At 39.7% G+C, this 18,519-nt stretch overlaps 1 protein-coding gene across 3 annotated transcripts in view; it reads left to right on the top strand.

The window, feature by feature from the left end:
- syt7a (synaptotagmin VIIa) overlaps positions 1 to 18,519 on the top strand; it is a 191,949-nt gene that overhangs the window by 129,654 nt on the left and 43,776 nt on the right. For 2 of the 3 annotated variants that reach the window (XM_057836506.1, XM_057836507.1), the window contains one exon: positions 3,060 to 3,476. In XM_057836506.1, coding sequence (XP_057692489.1) covers positions 3,060 to 3,476 — 417 coding nt within the window. Of the gene's footprint in view, positions 1 to 552; positions 3,477 to 18,519 lie in introns of those variants that run through there. The other variant, XM_057836505.1, reaches the window with a different exon arrangement.

The following is an 18,519-nucleotide window of genomic DNA, read 5'->3' as shown; positions in this document are numbered from 1 at the left end:
AGGATTTTACCAATCTTGTTTATATTTGGCACAAACATGATAGGACAAACCTTTTTGCGATTGTTATATGTGTTTTTCTTATTTTCGGATTTTTAAAGCTTAAACTAACTCATCAGCATAAATTTTGTTGTCAGGATTGACAGAGGTGGATGGACGACCACTACGGGGCTTATCGGCTATGCTGGCTTTACCCACCTCTTCATGGTCTTCAGTACTGTTTTTAAATCGCTGTACCCATCTTTTTACAGTACTATAGACATTTGTAGGCATTTTCCAGCCGGTTGTGAATCCTCATAGGGGTTACTCCCTCTGCAACAAGGAATTCGATTACAGCTCTTTGTTTCTGGCGAGCTTCAAGAGGGGCAGCCATTTTGAAAGCTAGTTTAAGCTTTAAAAACCTGAAAATAAGAAAAACACATATAACAATTGTAAAAAGGTGTGTCCTATCATGTTTGTGCCCAATATAAACAAGAGTGGTAAAATCCTGTACGAGCAATGCACTTGAGTGCATTACTTTTTGAATGCCCCTCGTATTTATTTTTTTATTATTTAAAAAAATACAGTATTCAGCTTGTTTGTTTTATTGGTGGTACAATTTTGTTGACCACAGCAGCCACTCTTCTACTGTAAATTTAACCATTTTTATTCGTAGTGTAGCTTTCATGAGCTACTAACCGTAAAATGTTGTGTCCTATTCGAAATTCAATAGTAGATGAACAATATTTGAGTGTTGTATATTCTTAAATGAAAAATACCATGCGACCACATGAGAATTACATTTCTATACATATTTCATATACCATCACATTTACTGCCATTGACGGTGATAGACTTCCAATCCATTTCAACTGTGAGGGCTGGCAGTGGTCTTTCACAACCAGCTCTCCCAGCCCTTTGTCACTGTCAATGGCTGCGAGTGAGATCGTGTTTATTCTGGATTTTTTTTTAAACATCAGCAGCTATGCTTGGTATTCTCTCAAGTTCAGCAGAGAGGTGGGTGGGGCATCGGTGTCAAGGTGAGAGTTGTTATTAATCCAGTAGGACCTTGATGTGACACCACAGTGACTCAAGCTTTCATCTCAAATGCACAATGCAACCAAAATGGGACTGCACAGCCTGCAAATTTCCCTTCTAAAATAAATAATATAGCTTCCACACGCTAGCTCCAGTGAAATGATGTGTCATCCATTTGGTACCAAGTTAATGTGGACCACGTCATTTCGCTCTCCTGTGACGTATGCCATCACTGAGATTCTATATTCAGTATGTTGATTTTCAGTTGGGCGCCATTTTTTTCACCTTTCTTTGCCACCTTTCTTTTCTTCCAGCACAACACATTCGCGCTCTTCACTACCTCATCTACTCAGTCCACCCCCTCCTTTCTTTTTTACCCCCTCTCTATAATTGGTTTCTATTTTCGGGCAGCCATAAGAGTCTCTGTGTCTCGTGTTTGTGTCTCGCACCCCATTTTCCGACTCCTCCATCCTCACCCTCTGATGTTATCACTCTGCATCTAACTATTTCCATGTACAGCCACACCTACTAGTGTCTGCATCCTGTTTCATTTTGGCACAACCTTAATTTTCCCCTTTTATCTTTGCTGTATGCCCATTATCTCACTGGCTGCCTTCAACGATTATAGATGTACCAGATCTGCTCTAAAAATGAGCTGTGTATACATTGACCACACAGTAACTTTTACATATTAACGCTTAAAACACTGAAACTAATGACACATACAGTATCAACAACCTTCTTACTGTTGTAAAATCTGCACTGTTATTTTCATTGAGTAACGTTTTTGGCTGCCATTTACTGTGATAGACGTACAATCCAGTTTTGACTGAACGGGCTGGGAGCGATCATTCAAGTGATGCCAGTACTCCCAATGAAAATGGATTGGAAGTCTATTGCTGTCACTGGCACTGAAACGTTCAATGTCAGACATCTGAGTTCAAATATATTTGATGTCCATAACTGCTAATGGGAGTGAATAATTTAAACTTGGTTTCCGATGCACCAGAGTCCAAGAATGCAAATTAACTTTCAGTGAAGTAATGCAAAAGCTGACTAAACCGAGGTGAATAGCTTTCATGACCTAATTCACAGTCTGATGACAGTGGTGTATATATTTAGCCCACAGCAAAAAAAGTACGTTTCAAAGATAATACAATGTGCATGTGTTCATAAAGTAGATGAAATGTCATAAAGGTTTTGTCACACGACCACTAAAAGTGCCACTATAAACAATCCCGAAAGGGGAGTGGAATTAAAACTTGTTAGAGGGAGGGAGACGTAGTGCAGACCTTGGTTGGCTGTTGGATGTCTCTAGAGAGGTAGCATGTGTTTAAAAGACCCAAAAAGACTTGGAGAGAGAGGATGAGAATCTGTCAGATAATTTTCACAAGTGAGTGGAGGACAATGGGGATATCTCATCAAAGCAAAAAAAACTCGCCTAGAAAGCCCGGAAGCTGCAAAACTTCAAGCCAAACGTCACAGAGACGCCCTGCTCCTGTTCGGACTCCCCGCATCCGACCGCCGCCACCTCGAAATCCTCTTTCACGCAAGTGTCAGGCTCAGACACGCGAGGCACACTTGCACACGACACAACCGCGCAGGGCGAGTACACAGCTGGCACACGGCTGGCTGACGCCGACGCGCGACCAGCAAACGACACATGGCATTCACTCGGGTTGTACCTTCTACTGCTATTTCTGCTACTGTTGTTACTGTTGTTGCCTCACGCTACTCTCCTTTTCTCTCTTCCTCCTCCTGTCTCCAACACCACCCTCTGACTCCTTCACTCCACCTCCTCCCCACTTGCCGACATCAACTTCCTGCGCGGATGAACTTTTGATCCATCCTGACATCAACCTGACTGTTTCTGCCACGACTCCATGCTGCCCTTTGTCACCCTGCCCTGAACTTCTCAACCCTTCTTGCCCTAACACCGCTCCCACTTCCTCTTCGGACTACTCCTTTTCTTTCCATCGCCATGCCCTTTGCCGGCCGTGGCCATGTTCTCGTTCTCTTTCCTCCCTGCTTCTGTGCCCTCCCAGTTTTGGGGACCCAGTCTTGTCCTACACATCCACTCTGGAACACATCCCCTCCGGGCCAGCCCGTCCCCGGACGCTGCTACGCCAGCAGAGTCTGCAGCAGCCCCTTATGAACCCGCCGGGCGCTGGATTCGGACATCCGCCCACCACATCCCAGAGTTTGGGACAGTTGCACCCGGCACCTGGACAGACCGGGGGAGGTGGGGCTGCTGGGAGAGGAGAGGCAGGTGGGGGCGGAGGTGAGGGTGGGGGAGCGGGTAAAAGAGCTGTTCCACGGGCCGCGAGGGGCGGCCTTGCTGGAGCGGGTACCTCTCGCTATAGAGGAGGTGGCGCGGGCGGGCGCTCGCGTGCCAATCCTGGCAGCTGGGATTACATGATGGACCAGATCCGGAATAGAGGCCTGGACGTCAAATCCTTCCTGTGAGTCTTGACTTGTATATGATTGTGGATTCTCCTACTCCTTAAGCACTCATGTGTCTAAATGTGTTCCAATGTAGTTATATAGAGTTATTATACCGTTTATTTACTAGGGATGTCCCGATCTCATCAAGTGATTGGAAATCAGGCCGATTGCGTCATTTTTCATAGGATCATAATCGGATGCTAAGGATCGGGTTTTTAATTTAAAGAATTTTTCTGCTTCATGCTCGTATTGCCTCTCACTCTCCTCTCTGCTGCTTTTCTTGGTCAGCAGGGCACTGGTGTTTGCTACTTAAAGTTACGATGATTGACAGGTTTGTTGCTTTGATCTGGTGAGTGAAGGCTCTGTAGTTCTATGACACAAATGTGGTAATCATCGTTTTAGTCAATTTTCATTGTCTAGATGCTGTTCTCGGCAGCGTGAGCGTCAAAGCCTGATTGAATTTGAGTGGAATCACTCATATGAATGATATGAAAAGTTATAGAGAGTGATTAAAAGTATGGCTTTAATGGTGATGCAATGAAAAATGTGGGTGTGCCTACATTTATTGCTGTTGCACCTTAAGAAAAAAGTTTTGCGCACCAGTGCAACCAATGCAAAAAAATAAGCGTGGCGCCTTGGCAATATATCTTGCAATGTTATTTTTTTCCAATATCATTCAGGCCTATTATATATATATATATATATATATATATATATATATATATATATATATATATATATATATATATATATATATATATATATATATATATATATATATATATGTATGTATATATATAATTTAAAAAATGTTGAAAAAGCTAAAAGTGACAAAATAATACAGGAATACAAAAATGTATATGTATTATATCCACAACAGTGGACAAAGTGAAAGTACTGAAAAAAGTACAGGAATGTAACAAGTTTGGAACTTTTGTTCAAATAATAACAACAAACAAACAAACAAACAAACAAACAAACAAACAAACAAACAAACAAGCAAAAAAAACCAAAAAAATTTTTCCGGTATTGGATCGTGAGTCTATATTGACAGATTCTCAAAATTAGGGAATTCGGACTTGGGTGCAAAAATATGCGATCGGGACATCCTTATTAATTACAAACTAATCCTTACCGTTACCATACAGTTTGTGTCTATTCATCCTCTGATTTACTCACTTTTATTTCATATCAGAGATCCAGGGAAGGATATTACATCAAGCTGTCAAAATATGCTTACTAAGTTACTGTGTATATATGTAATTAATGTGGGTGTGAACTGTGGAATTTTGAATGATTATGAGCTAATTTGCTTCCATTGCCTGTGATAGACGACCTAGGGTTGCACTAAAAATGAACTGATTTTACTTTGACCACATAGCAACTTTGGCAAATTACAACTTATAACACCGAAACTAAGAAAATAGATGAACAACCTTCCTACTCGTCCAGCCACTTAAATGTTTTTTCATAAATTAACCTATTGGCTGCCATTAACAGTGCAACCTTTTGGAACATTATCTCACTCTCATTCTAATAGCAAACCTGGACTGCTAGCATACTGACATGTGTCTGCATGGCCAAATCACACAGGCCATGTGTCACTGTGCATCAGTATAAGAGCAAGGGCTAAGCAGCTAAAGCATTGATCTTATGTCAACAGCACCATTACATCTACAACATATTGTTACTTCAGGCCATAAGAGGATGGAGTCACACAGTGAAAGAAAGGTGATGAAGGGATGAGAAAGGGCACAGCCAGGTACAACGTACAAATTTTTGTGCTTTTAGGCTGATTCTGTGCTACAATAGCCTTTTTAAATGAGCTTACATTTCTTTTTTTATGTGGTTTAAGCTTCAGCGGCTATACAAGAGTGACACAGGTGGACTAAAGCCTTCAGTTCACTGAGCATTAGCAATGTGACACATGCAAGCACCAAGGTCATTGAGTGTACTCCCCATTATAGTCAACTCATCATTATAAATGTGAGGTAGAGGTCATTGTTTTATTTTTCAGCAACATCAACACCTCAGATGATTGATGACAAAGCTGTGCGATAATAGACACGAGCCATTGTTCAGGCTTGTTCATTTCAATCTCTGACAAAAGGCTGAACCATTTCTAAGGGAAATGCCTTTGAAACGGGAGTTGACATGTTTTTTATGTACTTGCTTGAGTTTTCTCTAGGTACAGCAGCTTCCTGCATGTTAGATTCAGTAAAGGCTCTTAATTTCTCTACAGGTTTGAATGTCAGAGCAAATGGTTGCTGTCTGGCAGCCAGCCCAAAGTCAGCTGTGATAGATGGAGTAAGAAAACAGGGAAAAAAGTTGACACTAATGAATATCCCTTTAAACGGAAGGTCAGTGCTAACACATGCATCGTTTTGTCAACAGATAGTATTAATATTTTTCAGGCAATACCAATTCATTTGATAACTACTATAGTTTCCACAACCAGTTGAAATATTTGTCCTATTATTTCTTCATTATTTGACTACTTTTAGTGATTTTTCTGAATATGACCAGTGATTTGACTTGATAACAAAAAAGAAAAAAAAAAATGTGTGGAACAATACGTGAAACCTTTGAAATGATTTAAATATGTGTATAAATTGATCATAAAATTTTGTCGTATCTTTATTTGTCTTAAACTGACACCACTCTAACAACGATGTATCCATATTTCTATAGAAAATAACAAGTAAATAGTCACAGGATGGAGAGGTATAAGAAAATGAAGTAACCTAGTGGATGGCCACTCCTAAGAAGTGAAGCAGCAGTTCTGAATTTTCTCAATTTATGGACAGCATGGCTAACCACGGAGGGATGAACATTATGAATTTAATAGAACCTTTGAAATCTTTTTCCAGCTTTTTACAGGCAAACATTTTTAATGTTATGTCCTACGAGAGCTCTTTTGACCAACTCCAGTGTTGTTTTTGTCAGCCCTTTTAATTTTCGTCTTAGTCTTTTGGATGAAAGTACTCATAAGTTGAGTCATATTTTAGTCATTTCAAAATGTGCTCGTCTTTGTCTAGTTTTAGTCAACAAAAACTCAGACAAATTTCGTCGTAATGTTTTCGTCTGTGAACTTCAGACGTTTTAATCCATGGATAAATAAATAAAATGTTTCCAACAATTTTGAATGAACATTTCAGACGAGCACATAATTGTAGGGTCTACATAGACATCACCATCTTCATGATGACAATATCCTCAGCAGGAAAACAGTGCATTATTTTCAATTAATTAAACTCACTTGGATGCCATTCACTGTATGTAAAAAGTTGTCCAAGAGTTTAAGATGACACTCACCACGCTAATTGCTAACGCAAACACAATGCTAACGCTACAAGTTATTTATTGTGTGATGATCACTCAGCACAGACCTTTAAAGGCTAAAACAACATAGAATATCTAGCCAAGATAAGAAAACAAAACTTACCAAGCACTTTAGCACGCTGCACGTTACATGAGTGACACGACCAACCACTGCTATGATGCATGCTAACTACACATATAAGAAGAAAATGTCACACATTGTGAACTTATGACGGAAACTATGGCGAATTTTTATCTCATTCTCGTCTCATCATACGAAAACTGGCATTCGCCTCGTTATGTTTTAGTCTCCCAAGACATGTTTTTCACGTTCTTGGCATCATCACAGTCATTGTCATGAAAAAAATTGTTCGTTGAGGAAATAATTTCTTTATCATCATCGTCGAGGATAACAACACTGTGACCAAGGCATGGTTGACAATGTTTCTTGACTGGAGACTAGGGATGGGAATTGATAGGATTTTTACGATTCCGATTCCATTATCGATATTTCATAACGATTCAATTCTTTATCGATTCTCTTATTGATTCTAATTTGGGGAAAAAGAAGAACAAACATTTTGATTGGCATCTAGTTTGTTTAATCAGAAGTCACAACCTTACAAACTCACAACGAGGTCAAAACAGGCCCAAAGCCTCAATGTTAACTGTGGCAATATATAACTTTGGCAAATAGACAAGAATGTGTAATATTTTAGTGAAAGTTTTCTAATAGAAATAAAAAAAATCCTATGAGCTAATAGCACTCAAAAATAATAATAAAAAAGATAAATACTGTCCAATACAACAGAACAGTGCATAGTGCAAATGTGCAAAATTAACGATTCTTTTGCAGAAAAATAAGCATGTCTGGTTTTTCAGGTAGGATACATGATCTTTCTGGACTTAGGGTGTCTCCAGCAGTGGAGAACACCCTTTCAGATGGGGTGGAGAAAGCCTGCACACACAGAACGTGTTCAGCTATTCCAGACAGCAGGGGCAGAGTATGTCTTTTGTTGTCCCAAATATTAACAAGTTTATAATTAGGTTGGTGTAATTACATAAGACGGTTGGATCTCATACAATATAAGAGGAATTTTAGCACAATCCTCCGTTAATTTGGACTTGTTAACTTCCAAGACATAGTTGGGGTACTCTATGGAAAGGCCTTTTGATACTGAGTAGAATAAAAGTGGTTTGGGACCAATGGGACCATCCTATCTCGAATTACGGGCGGAAATACGCTGATTGGCTGTAGTCGTCAGGTGCATTTCGGGAAGTCATTTGGAGCATCCACTTCCGTTAGTTGTAGCAACACAAAAATACCACCATCGGATGCGGAGGTATATACTTTTGTGTGAAATCAGTAGTCAGATTGGCCCTAAAACCCACTAAATTCAAATTATTCAAAAAAAAAAAAAAACACTGATTGGTGGACTCCGACGGAAATGAGTATTAAAATTGCTAATAAAATTGTTTGGCATTATTTTAGATGCATATATGTTATATTTTTCTTATAGAGTATTCGACGAGGAATACGATAGACGCATTAATAGACTTTTTTGGAAAAATCACCGTTTCTTAAAGTAGTCTCATGAATAATGACTTGGCCTGTGAAAACAGCTCAAAATCACTGGGCAACAGCTCTTGTAATTGTACCTGATGGGTGGTCGCTATTTGAATAATCACGTAAACTTACCTGCTGAATTAAATCTGTGTAACATGCATAAAGTACATGACATAGATGAGTCGTAGTCTGTGCTGCTTGGAATCTCTAAGAGAATCATTAAATAAATGGCCAAACAAATCCATGGAATTGAAATGCACAGAACTGGTTCTTTATAGGAACCGGTTCTCAATTCCCATCCAGACTGGAGACATTCCAATTCAGGTGTGTTGTAGTGTTATGCCACAGCCACAGTCTGGTTGCATTGACTAGACTTCCAGGTTAGCTCACACTTGTCACTGATTAGCCCTTGGAAACTTTGCAGACTAGGGGGCCATTTACATTGTTACGCTCCAAGAATACCACAAATTTCATGTTTGCGTTTATATGGTTCCATCTTGGTTCTGTCTCCATTCGAACGATGTTGCAATTCCATGTGAAAATGATGTAGCATTCATGCCAGGCCCTAGGGGGCAGTGCAGTTTTACAAGGCGACAGCCAATGGCGAACTTCCTTGACAACAACCTTTCGAGCCAGGAAGGCAATATACCCGCCCATTCGAAGCAATGGCGTCCATGCATTTTTTCCCCTTTTGCTTCAAAAGGCACAAAAACGCAAACATAAAACATCCATCCATTCATCATCTACCGCTTAACATGAAACATATTTGAATTAAAAAATATATTTTTTAAAACTGTCATTTAAAGTCGACGTTCCACCATGTTTGCTGTTTTGAATGTTTACCAGAAACGACTGCGCATGCTCAGAATGACGTGTGCGAATACTGACGTCCATTCATATGGTTGTGAGCAATCCCTGCAAACAAATCGTTTCACTTTGGAGGCCGGAATCATAAGTTTGCGTCTTCGCCTTCCGTTTTCGCTGTTACCATGTAAAGGCGAGGCCATTCCACAACACAATCGTTGCGTCTTGGTGTCGCAACGTCACCATGTAAACGGCTCATAACAGTTTACTTAGCGTATTGGCCCGAATACAAGACGGTGTTTTTTGCATTGAAATAAGACTGAAATAGTGGGGGTTGTCTTATATTCGCGGTTTAGACATTATACCCATTCACGACGCTAGATGGCGCCAGATATCATTGAAGCGAATGCTGAACTTGAGGGGTAATGTTCTGTCACGACAGATCTCAGCTACTCTCATGTTTAACCAATTTGCATTATTTTATTGCAATGTTTTTCCTTATTCAGATTTGTTTTAAGACTACAGTTACAGTTAGATCTGACTTAGATGGTTATTGCAGTTGTTGCAATTTTGTTGTTTTATCACGATAGATTGGTTTATTTACATTTCAAAAACCAGAAGCCATTCATTTACGAATGTGGTTGCACTTTAATTTACATATTTAAATGTTCAGATATTAAGATTTGAATGAGGCAAAATAACATGCTTTTTCTCTTAAATATATTGTTATAATCATTTTTTTCAGATGTACTGCAATTATTTTCTGTATAAAAATTAATTTGGTGTTCAAAAAGTCTTTTTTCAAACTTGGGTATTGAAAAAGAGGGGGTCGTCTTATAATCAGGGCCGTCTTATATTCGGATCAATACGGTAATTTTGTCACCCTGATCTAGGAATGTTTAATGTTATTACTATTTTGAAAAAAAACAAACTTGTTTTTGTGTTCAAGCAGACTGTTTATACTTATGATTAGACCACATTTTATGACCAATGCATACAAATATTTCAGAAGTTCCATATTGTTTTCTTGCAATAGTTATTTTACAAAACTTTTTGTGAGGCCTAACCCAACCATTTGTAATCCTTTTGTAGTTTTAGATTCTTCATGAAGTTCATCAGACAGTACTGGGTTACCGTTTTTGTAACAGCCTTAAGCAAGCAATGGGGGCCAAATTATGACCTGGGAAATACCTACATCTAATATGATGACAGTAAAGTTGGGGAACTAGTCATATATATGTGCAGCTAAACATTAATAAAGAGCTTAATCCTTAAGCAAGAAACGCTCTGAATTACATATAAGAAAGACAAAATTGTGTGGCTGACAGTTACATATTTTCTAAGCGGAAGTGCAGTAGTGGCATCAGCGGCTTAAACTATAGAAGCGTGGGTGTATGTGACAGGCGGCAGGAAGCGATGAGGAAGCAGAATAGTTAAGACGAAGGGAATAGGGATGTGGAGGATTTGTGGTAGGAAGCTGAATAGTGAAGTGTGAGGAGTGCAGCATGGCGGGCGATAGAGCAGTGACCCAGAAAACGGTGAAACACTGTGAGCACCTCTAGACGCTATGTCACTCAAATAGAAACAATTAGTCCAGATCCTAGTAATGAGGCTTAATTCAATCCTAACTCTGGCCAAGGAACACAACAGCCATGTTGGGGAAAGACATGTTTGGCCAAGATGAGTGCCTGTACAAATTTTACTTTGAAATGTGTTAAATCCTTCACATTTGCAAGGCATTAACTTTTCACTAACAGTTTGCCCAAATTAGTTCATGTCTGTGGGATTAAAAACTACCTGGTTTTGCAGACAAATTTGAAGTCTTTAATTCCGTTCCAAGGTGGCAATTTTCTTCCTAGTGAAGTTGCGTTAAAAATAGATTATTTCATTCATTATTATTATTATTATTTTACATTTTCATTAGTACATGCTGGAGGTCAGAAATAGTATCTTTACAGAGTCGGATTTGGTGCTGATTTGAATTAAGATTTTTCATCCCAGGGATTTGTGTGATAATCCATTAATTGAGCTTTAAGATTTCGTTTGATTTTATCTAACCATTTCCTGAAGCAAGGAAGGCCAAAATGAAATGCTCTATGACAGTGTCTTGAAATATGAGTGGCTTAAATTTTTTAATACTACCTGTTATTTTGTCAGTTTATTTTGCTTTGACTGAGTCGAGCTGTGTGTGGTGGCAATGAACTAAACTGAAGATTTCTTTATTGAGAAACAAACACAATATTTTCTGGGGCCAGGGGCTAATATTGACTAAGAACATTTCTATTTATTTCAATTTAGAAAAATTATTTGAAATACAAGCGTGGTCATGCAACAAACAAACTCCAGGTACCACCACGGGTGCTGGGATTTAGGGGCCGTTTACATGGTGACTCTCTGAGAATACGAAAAATTTCAAATTTGCATTTGCGTCTCCATTTGAACAATGTCGCAATTCTGCATGAAAACGATGTAGTATTCATGCCAGGCCCTAGGGGGCAGTGCAGATATACAGAGAATGATGCACTTTGACCCCACCAAGCTCCCTCAGCCCGGAAAAAAATACGCTCGCCCACTCGAAGCAATGTCATTTTTCTTTTGTTCAAAAAGGCACAAAAATTGAAACGTTCAACATATTTAATTAAAAAAATATTATTAGAACAGCAAATTAAAGCCGACATTCCGCCATATTTGCTGTTTTTAATGTTTAGTAGCTCCGCTGCGCACGCCCAATGTGACATGTATGAGTGCTGACATTAACGGCGCGGTCTCGCGCCGCAGAAGCCTTTGATATGCATGCCGAGGAAGCCCCCCTCAACTCCCCGCAATCGGATTCTTCCACTTTGGAGGCAGGATTCAGAATTTTTTCGTCTTCGCCTTCCGTCTTCCCCGACACCATATGCACGCGAGGCGACTCCGCAACTCAGTCATTGCGTCTTTGTGTCGCAGAGTTGCCATGTAAACTGCCCCTTACTCACAGCAGAGGGTGCTGAGGATCTTTTTTAGTGTTTCCCATTCAAAAACTGTTTCGGTCCAAATTTGTCAAAAACTCCCAAACTCAGGGGCCGTTTACATGGTGACTCTCCGAGAATACGAAAAATGTCAAATTTTCATTTGCATTTGCGTCTCCATTTGAACAATGTCGCGATTCCGCATGAAAACGATGTAGTAATCATGCCAGGCCCTTGGGGGCAGTGCAGATTTACTGGGCGACAGAGAATGATGCACTTTGACCCCACCAAGCTCCCTCAGCCCGGAAAAAAAATATGCCCGCCCACTCGAAGCAATGTCATTTTTCTTTTGTTCAAAAAGGCACAAAAATTGAAATGTTCAACATATTTAATTTAAAAATATTATTATAACAGTAAATTAAAGCCGACATCCTGCCGTATATGCTGTTTTTAATGTTTAATAGCACCGCTGCGCACGCCCAATGTGACGTGTACGAGTGCTGACGTTAACGATGCAGTCTCGCGCAGCAGGAGCCTTTGATATGCATGCCGAGGAAGCCCCCCTCAACTCCCCGCAATCGGATTCTTCCATTTTTGAGGCAGGATTCAGAATTTTTCGTCTTCGCCTTCTGTCTTCGCCGACACCATATGCACGCGAGGCGAGTCCGCAACTCAGTCATTGCGTCTTTGTGTCGCAGAGTTGCCATGTAAACTGCCCCTTACTCACAGCAGAGGGTGCTGAGGATCTTTTTTAGTGTTTCCCATTCAAAAACTGTTTCGGTCCAAATTTGTCATCCTCGTGTGTTTTCCCCATACAAGAAGTGCACAATGGCGGTACACACGCATGCTGGATAGTTTACCTGTTGTCTGCATACTAAGCTACTAGAAAGAGAGCGTTCTATTTCACCTACAGTGTGTGTTGGAGTTTTTGCATTGGAAATAAAAGCGCCCGTGTATTATAACGCAAATCAGTGCAACTAGACGGCGCATTGACACATGAACATATTTGAAAACTAAAAGGTCCAATAAGCCTCAGTTTAACACCCTATTTTCACAACACTAAAAATAAATTGCACACGACTGTCCAACAGCGCTCTGTACAGCGACAGCTTAATCGCAACAACAAACAATAATATGGCCACAATGCAAGCATGTCTTACCTTGAAGACACCAAAGGTAGATAGAACGATCATCATAATCTTTATTTTCAACCTCGAATTCATTTTTAGAACATTTCGGTGTTTTTAATAGAGAAAAAAATCAGCAATTCATTTTTGCGCCATGTTAACGCCTCATCTGTTAACAGATAACTTTTCCAATAGCACCTTATTCAAGGTGTCAGGTGGTGATATTATATATGAAGTTCCGCTCTGAGACCCCCAGTTTGACCAAATTTTCAAAATTGTCCCATATGCATCTGTGCTACATCATTGGAAAGCTTAAAATCTCAACTTTCTGGGGGAAGAAAATTTTTGAACAGGAGTTCGTTAAAAAAAATAAAATTAAATTAAACCCTAACTCGAGGTGAGAGCATGAGAGGGGGCATAATTAAAGGGTATTATAATACTAAGGGGCTGTGAGATATCAATAGAACCGTTATGTGGCAAGATGACAAATATTAATAAAGTTAAAAAAAATAAATAAATCACATTCATGAGCAATTATCGAAAATAGATCGAAAATTACGAACATTTCCGAAAGTATCCCGGAAACAGCCGAAAGGGGCGGAGATGTCACAACAGGGAAACAAAAGGTCTTGGCAGGTGCCACCGCTGTTTATCGACAAGAGAGTTGCGTTCGTTTTTTATCAGAAAATCGCTAAAATGGTTCAAACCTGTCATGCTATGTGGTGTACAAATAGCCATTTGTCGCAATGTAGTACCCATGAGTTCCCGAACGCGAGAAAAGAGCTGGACTACGCAGACAATGAGTAAAGTTCATCCGTGCTAAGAGGGCTAATTTTGCAGACCCAGCCTCCGGCACAGTTTTGTGTGGTGCACATTTTACACCTGAAAGCTATTCGAACTATGGACAAATGAAATCAGGTTTTGCTAAGAAATTGCTGCTGAAAGCAGATGCGGTGCTCACCATACACGCGCAGCCACCTCAATATCCCGAGATATCAAGAAAGAGGACAATGACTGGCTCTGATGAGACCACCCCAGGCAAAGCAAAGGAGGGAAATGGCCAGAGTGAGTACTCTTTTATAATAAAAAAACATATCACGCATTGGATATAGGACTGGGCACATGTATAAATTATCGCTCGTAAAATATATAGAACAAATCCTCTAATCCCATTCATATTTGTGTCTGTTGGCAAGCAAAAACCTATGATAGCACAATAAATGATAATTACAGTGCCTTGCAAAAGTATTCGGCCCCCTTGAATCTTGCAACCTTTCGCCACATTTCAGGCTTCAAACATAAAGATATGAAATGTAATTTTTTTTTTGTCAAGAATCAACAACAAGTGGGACACAATCGTGAAATGGAACAACATTTATTGGATAATTTAAACTTTTTTAACAAATAAAAAACTGAAAAATGGGGCATGCAATATTATTCGGCCCCTTTACTTTCAGTGCAGCGAACTCACTCCAGAAGTTCAGTGAGGATCTCTGAATGATCCAATGTTGTCCTAAATGACCGACGATGATAAATAGAATCCACCTGTGTGTAATCAAGTCTCCGTATAAATGCACCTGCTCTGTGATAGTCTCAGGGTTCTGTTTAAAGTGCGGAGAGCATTATGAAAACCAAGGAACACACCAGGCAGGTCAGAGATACTGTTGTGGAGAAGTTTAAAGCCGAATTTGGATACAAAAAGATTTCCCAAGCTTTAAACATCTCAAGGAGCACTATGCAAGCCATCATATTGAAATGGAAGGAGCATCAGACCACTGCAAATCTACCAAGACCCGGCCGTCCTTCCAAACTTTCTTCTCAAACAAGGAGAAAACTGATCAGAGATGCAGCCAAGAGGCCAATGATCTCTCTGGATGAACTGCAGAGATCTACAGCTGAGGTGGGAGAGTCTGTCCATAGGACAACAATCAGTCGTACACTGCACAAATCTGGCCTTTATGGAAGAGTGGCAAGAAGAAAGCCATTTCTTAAAGATATCCATAAAAATTCTCGTTTAAAGTTTGCCACACGCCACCTGGGAGACACACCAAACATGTGGAAGAAGGTGCTCTGGTCAGATGAAACCAAAATTGAACTTTTTGGCCACAATGCAAAACGATATGTTTGGCGTAAAAGCAACACAGCTCATCACCCTGAACACACCATCCCCACTGTCAAACATGGTGGTGGCAGCATCGTGGTTTGGGCCTGCTTTTCTTCAGCAGGGACAGGGAAGATGGTTAAAATTGACGGGAAGATGGATGCAGCCAAATACAGGAACATTCTGGAAGAAAACCTGTTGGTATCTGCACAAGACCTGAGACTGGGACGGAGATTTATCTTCCAACAGGACAATGATCCAAAACATAAAGCCAAATCTACAATGGAATGGTTCAAAAATAAACGTATCCAGGTGTTAGAATGGCCAAGTCAAAGTCCAGACCTGAAACCAATCGAGAATCTGTGGAAAGAGCTGAAGACTGCTGTTCACAAACACTCTCCATCCAACCTCACTGAGCTCGAGCTGTTTTGCAAGGAAGAATGGGCAAGAATGTCAGTCTCTCAATGTGCAAAAATGATAGAAACATACCCCAAGCGACTTGCAGCTGTAATTGGAGCAAAAGGTGGCGCTACAAAGTATTAACGCAAGGGGGCCGAATAATATTGCACGCCCCACTTTTCAGTTTTTTATTTGTTAAAAAAGTTTAAATTATCCAATAAATGTTGTTCCACTTCACGATTGTGTCCCACTTGTTGTTGATTTTTGACAAAAAAATTAAATTTCATATCTTTATGTTTGAAGCCTGAAATGTGGCGAAAGGTTGCAAGATTCAAGGGGGCCGAATACTTATGCAAGGCACTGTATTCTACACATTACTTTATTTTGCGGTGACGGTGTATCAGCTTCACAAAAAGAAATGCAAAACAAACCATTCGGTTTTTCCCACACGATCACTTGCCGGTGTTTCATCAGTGTGATTGCTCCCCTCAATGATCCTTTCTTTAGGCTGCATTGGCTTTCGTTTGGGCTCAAATTGATAACCCAAAACACCAAAGAAAGGTTCATAACTCTCCTCGTCACCATTAGTAGAACGTTCGTTACGTCGGATTCGTCGCTGCAATTAGAAACTAAATTGTCCTCCATCATCGCCGCCATTCAGTACTAAGCACTGTGCCGGTTGTTTCCTTGTTGTGACATCACGCACACAATATGCTAGAATTCCGGGATCTCGGGCGCTGGTCGTTTTAGCTTGACAATCGATCCAAATTTCTATCATTTTCTTGGTGTTGCGATGTGTGGAATTACACGAAGTGGCATGGTATGAATCCAAAAAGCATGCGTTTATAGATCAATAAAGGAATATTAGCATTTCCCCAGGTGTTGTAATACCCTTTAAAGACACCATGATTTTAATTAGATAATATGTCGTACTTACCCTGTTTCGATCCAAAAAGTCTGTGTAGCATGTCTCACCGAGTGTCAAGATACAGCTGTGAATAGCCACAGCTGGACTTTTTGGGGATTTTATGGGTAAATCACGGTAATATAACAAGGGTCTCATGCAGAAATCGCAGACATCAATGAGTGGTCGAGATTCTCTTTTTCAAATATTTACCCTTTTAATTTTTTTTTTTTTTCTCTCAATTTTTCTTTGTTTGGATCATTTATTTAACATCTAAAATATCGGGGAAAATGCGACAGTAACAAAAAATAAATAAAATTAAGCAATAGTTATGAGATAGATATCTGTGACCTATTTACAGACACTATTTTTTTTATTGTGACGTAATTTGTTTAAAATATGCGAGTGATATAATCTTATGAAGTGCTTTTTTTTTTGTAAACTAAATATTAGACATCAATTAATGATTCTAAGCGAAAAAATTTCGAAAAATAAATATAATTACTTACCTTCTTTTTATGGCTGGGTAGAAATAAAGTGATTGCGCGTTGTCTATAAACAGGGGGCTCCAGGGTAACACGGAAACACTGAAAATAGTTCGGGGGCTTAATGCGCCATGAAACTGCTATGGCAGCATAGCAAGAGCAGAAACTGCTTTTTCAGCCTTGTCTGTGTTTTCGGCCATATTATATATATATGTGTGTGTGTATAGTTATATACTGTGGTACCTCTACATACAAAGTTATTTTTGTTCCAGGACCTTGTTTGTAAGTCGAAATGGTCAAATGTCGAGCAGGATTTTGCTATAAGAATACATTATAATTCCATTAATTAGTTCCACATCCTGAAAACCTACACTAAATCCTTCATAAATGCTGCTGGTACTATTGCAAATAGCAATTACACAGAGCAAAACTAATACATTATGAATAAAAATCGGAACAATAATAGTAATAATTAATACCTGTAATAATGTAACGAATCAGGTTCTAATGTGGCGGATGTGTTTTGCGTGGTGTCCCTGAACGTGGCTGATTTGACAGAGGGAGGGAGGACTTTTTACTTTAACTTTGTTCAGCTGCGGCTGACAGTAGGCATGTTGTTTTGCACAGGTTCTGAAATGAATGATTAAAAACCTGACAGAGCTGGCGAATTTTTGGAGATGTTACAACAAAAATAATTGTCATCTTAACTTAAAAAGACTGGCGAGCAGAGGTCAGAGGAGGACCGTCGGGATCGTAGACATTCTACGGCCGTATTGTCGAGCCAGTTCACGGACGTGCACACCACGCTCATATTTTTCTATCATTTCCATCCTCATTTCAATGGTAAGCCTCACCTTTTTCCTTTTTCACCACCTGCACTAACATTCTTGGTACCCATATTGATTTCTCTCACAAGAAAATCCGCCATGCGCCTGTTTTGCGGGTAAACAAAGAAACTGTGGCGCTGTCATAAATCGTCGTATTTCGAGCATGTCGTCGGATGTAGAAACAAATAGCGAGTCAAATTTTACGTCGGATGTCGAAAAGATTGTGTGTCGAAGCGATTGTATGTCGAAGTACCACTGTACTCTATTGTTTCAGTATGTTTTATTTCTTTATTTTTAACAACTACAAAAGAATACCAAAACACCCCCCCAACACCAGGAGGTGCTGCAGCACCCTCAGCACCCCATTTCCTGCGCCACTGGGTACCACTATACATTGGTGCAACCGCCAGTCTTAACTTCTTACAAAAATGTGACATGAAGTATCAAAAAACATGACATCGTGCATCCACATTTGAGTCAGATAACAGATAAATAAAGTGAATTGAAATTGAATCCAACTTAGTGCAACAATGACATGAAGTTCTGAACGGTGATATTTCAACAAGTAACAATTGAT

This window comes from Corythoichthys intestinalis, chromosome 5, assembly GCF_030265065.1.
Source record: "Corythoichthys intestinalis isolate RoL2023-P3 chromosome 5, ASM3026506v1, whole genome shotgun sequence".
Taxonomy (NCBI): domain Eukaryota; kingdom Metazoa; phylum Chordata; class Actinopteri; order Syngnathiformes; family Syngnathidae; genus Corythoichthys; species Corythoichthys intestinalis.
This window is presented reverse-complemented; position numbering and strand designations above follow the sequence as displayed.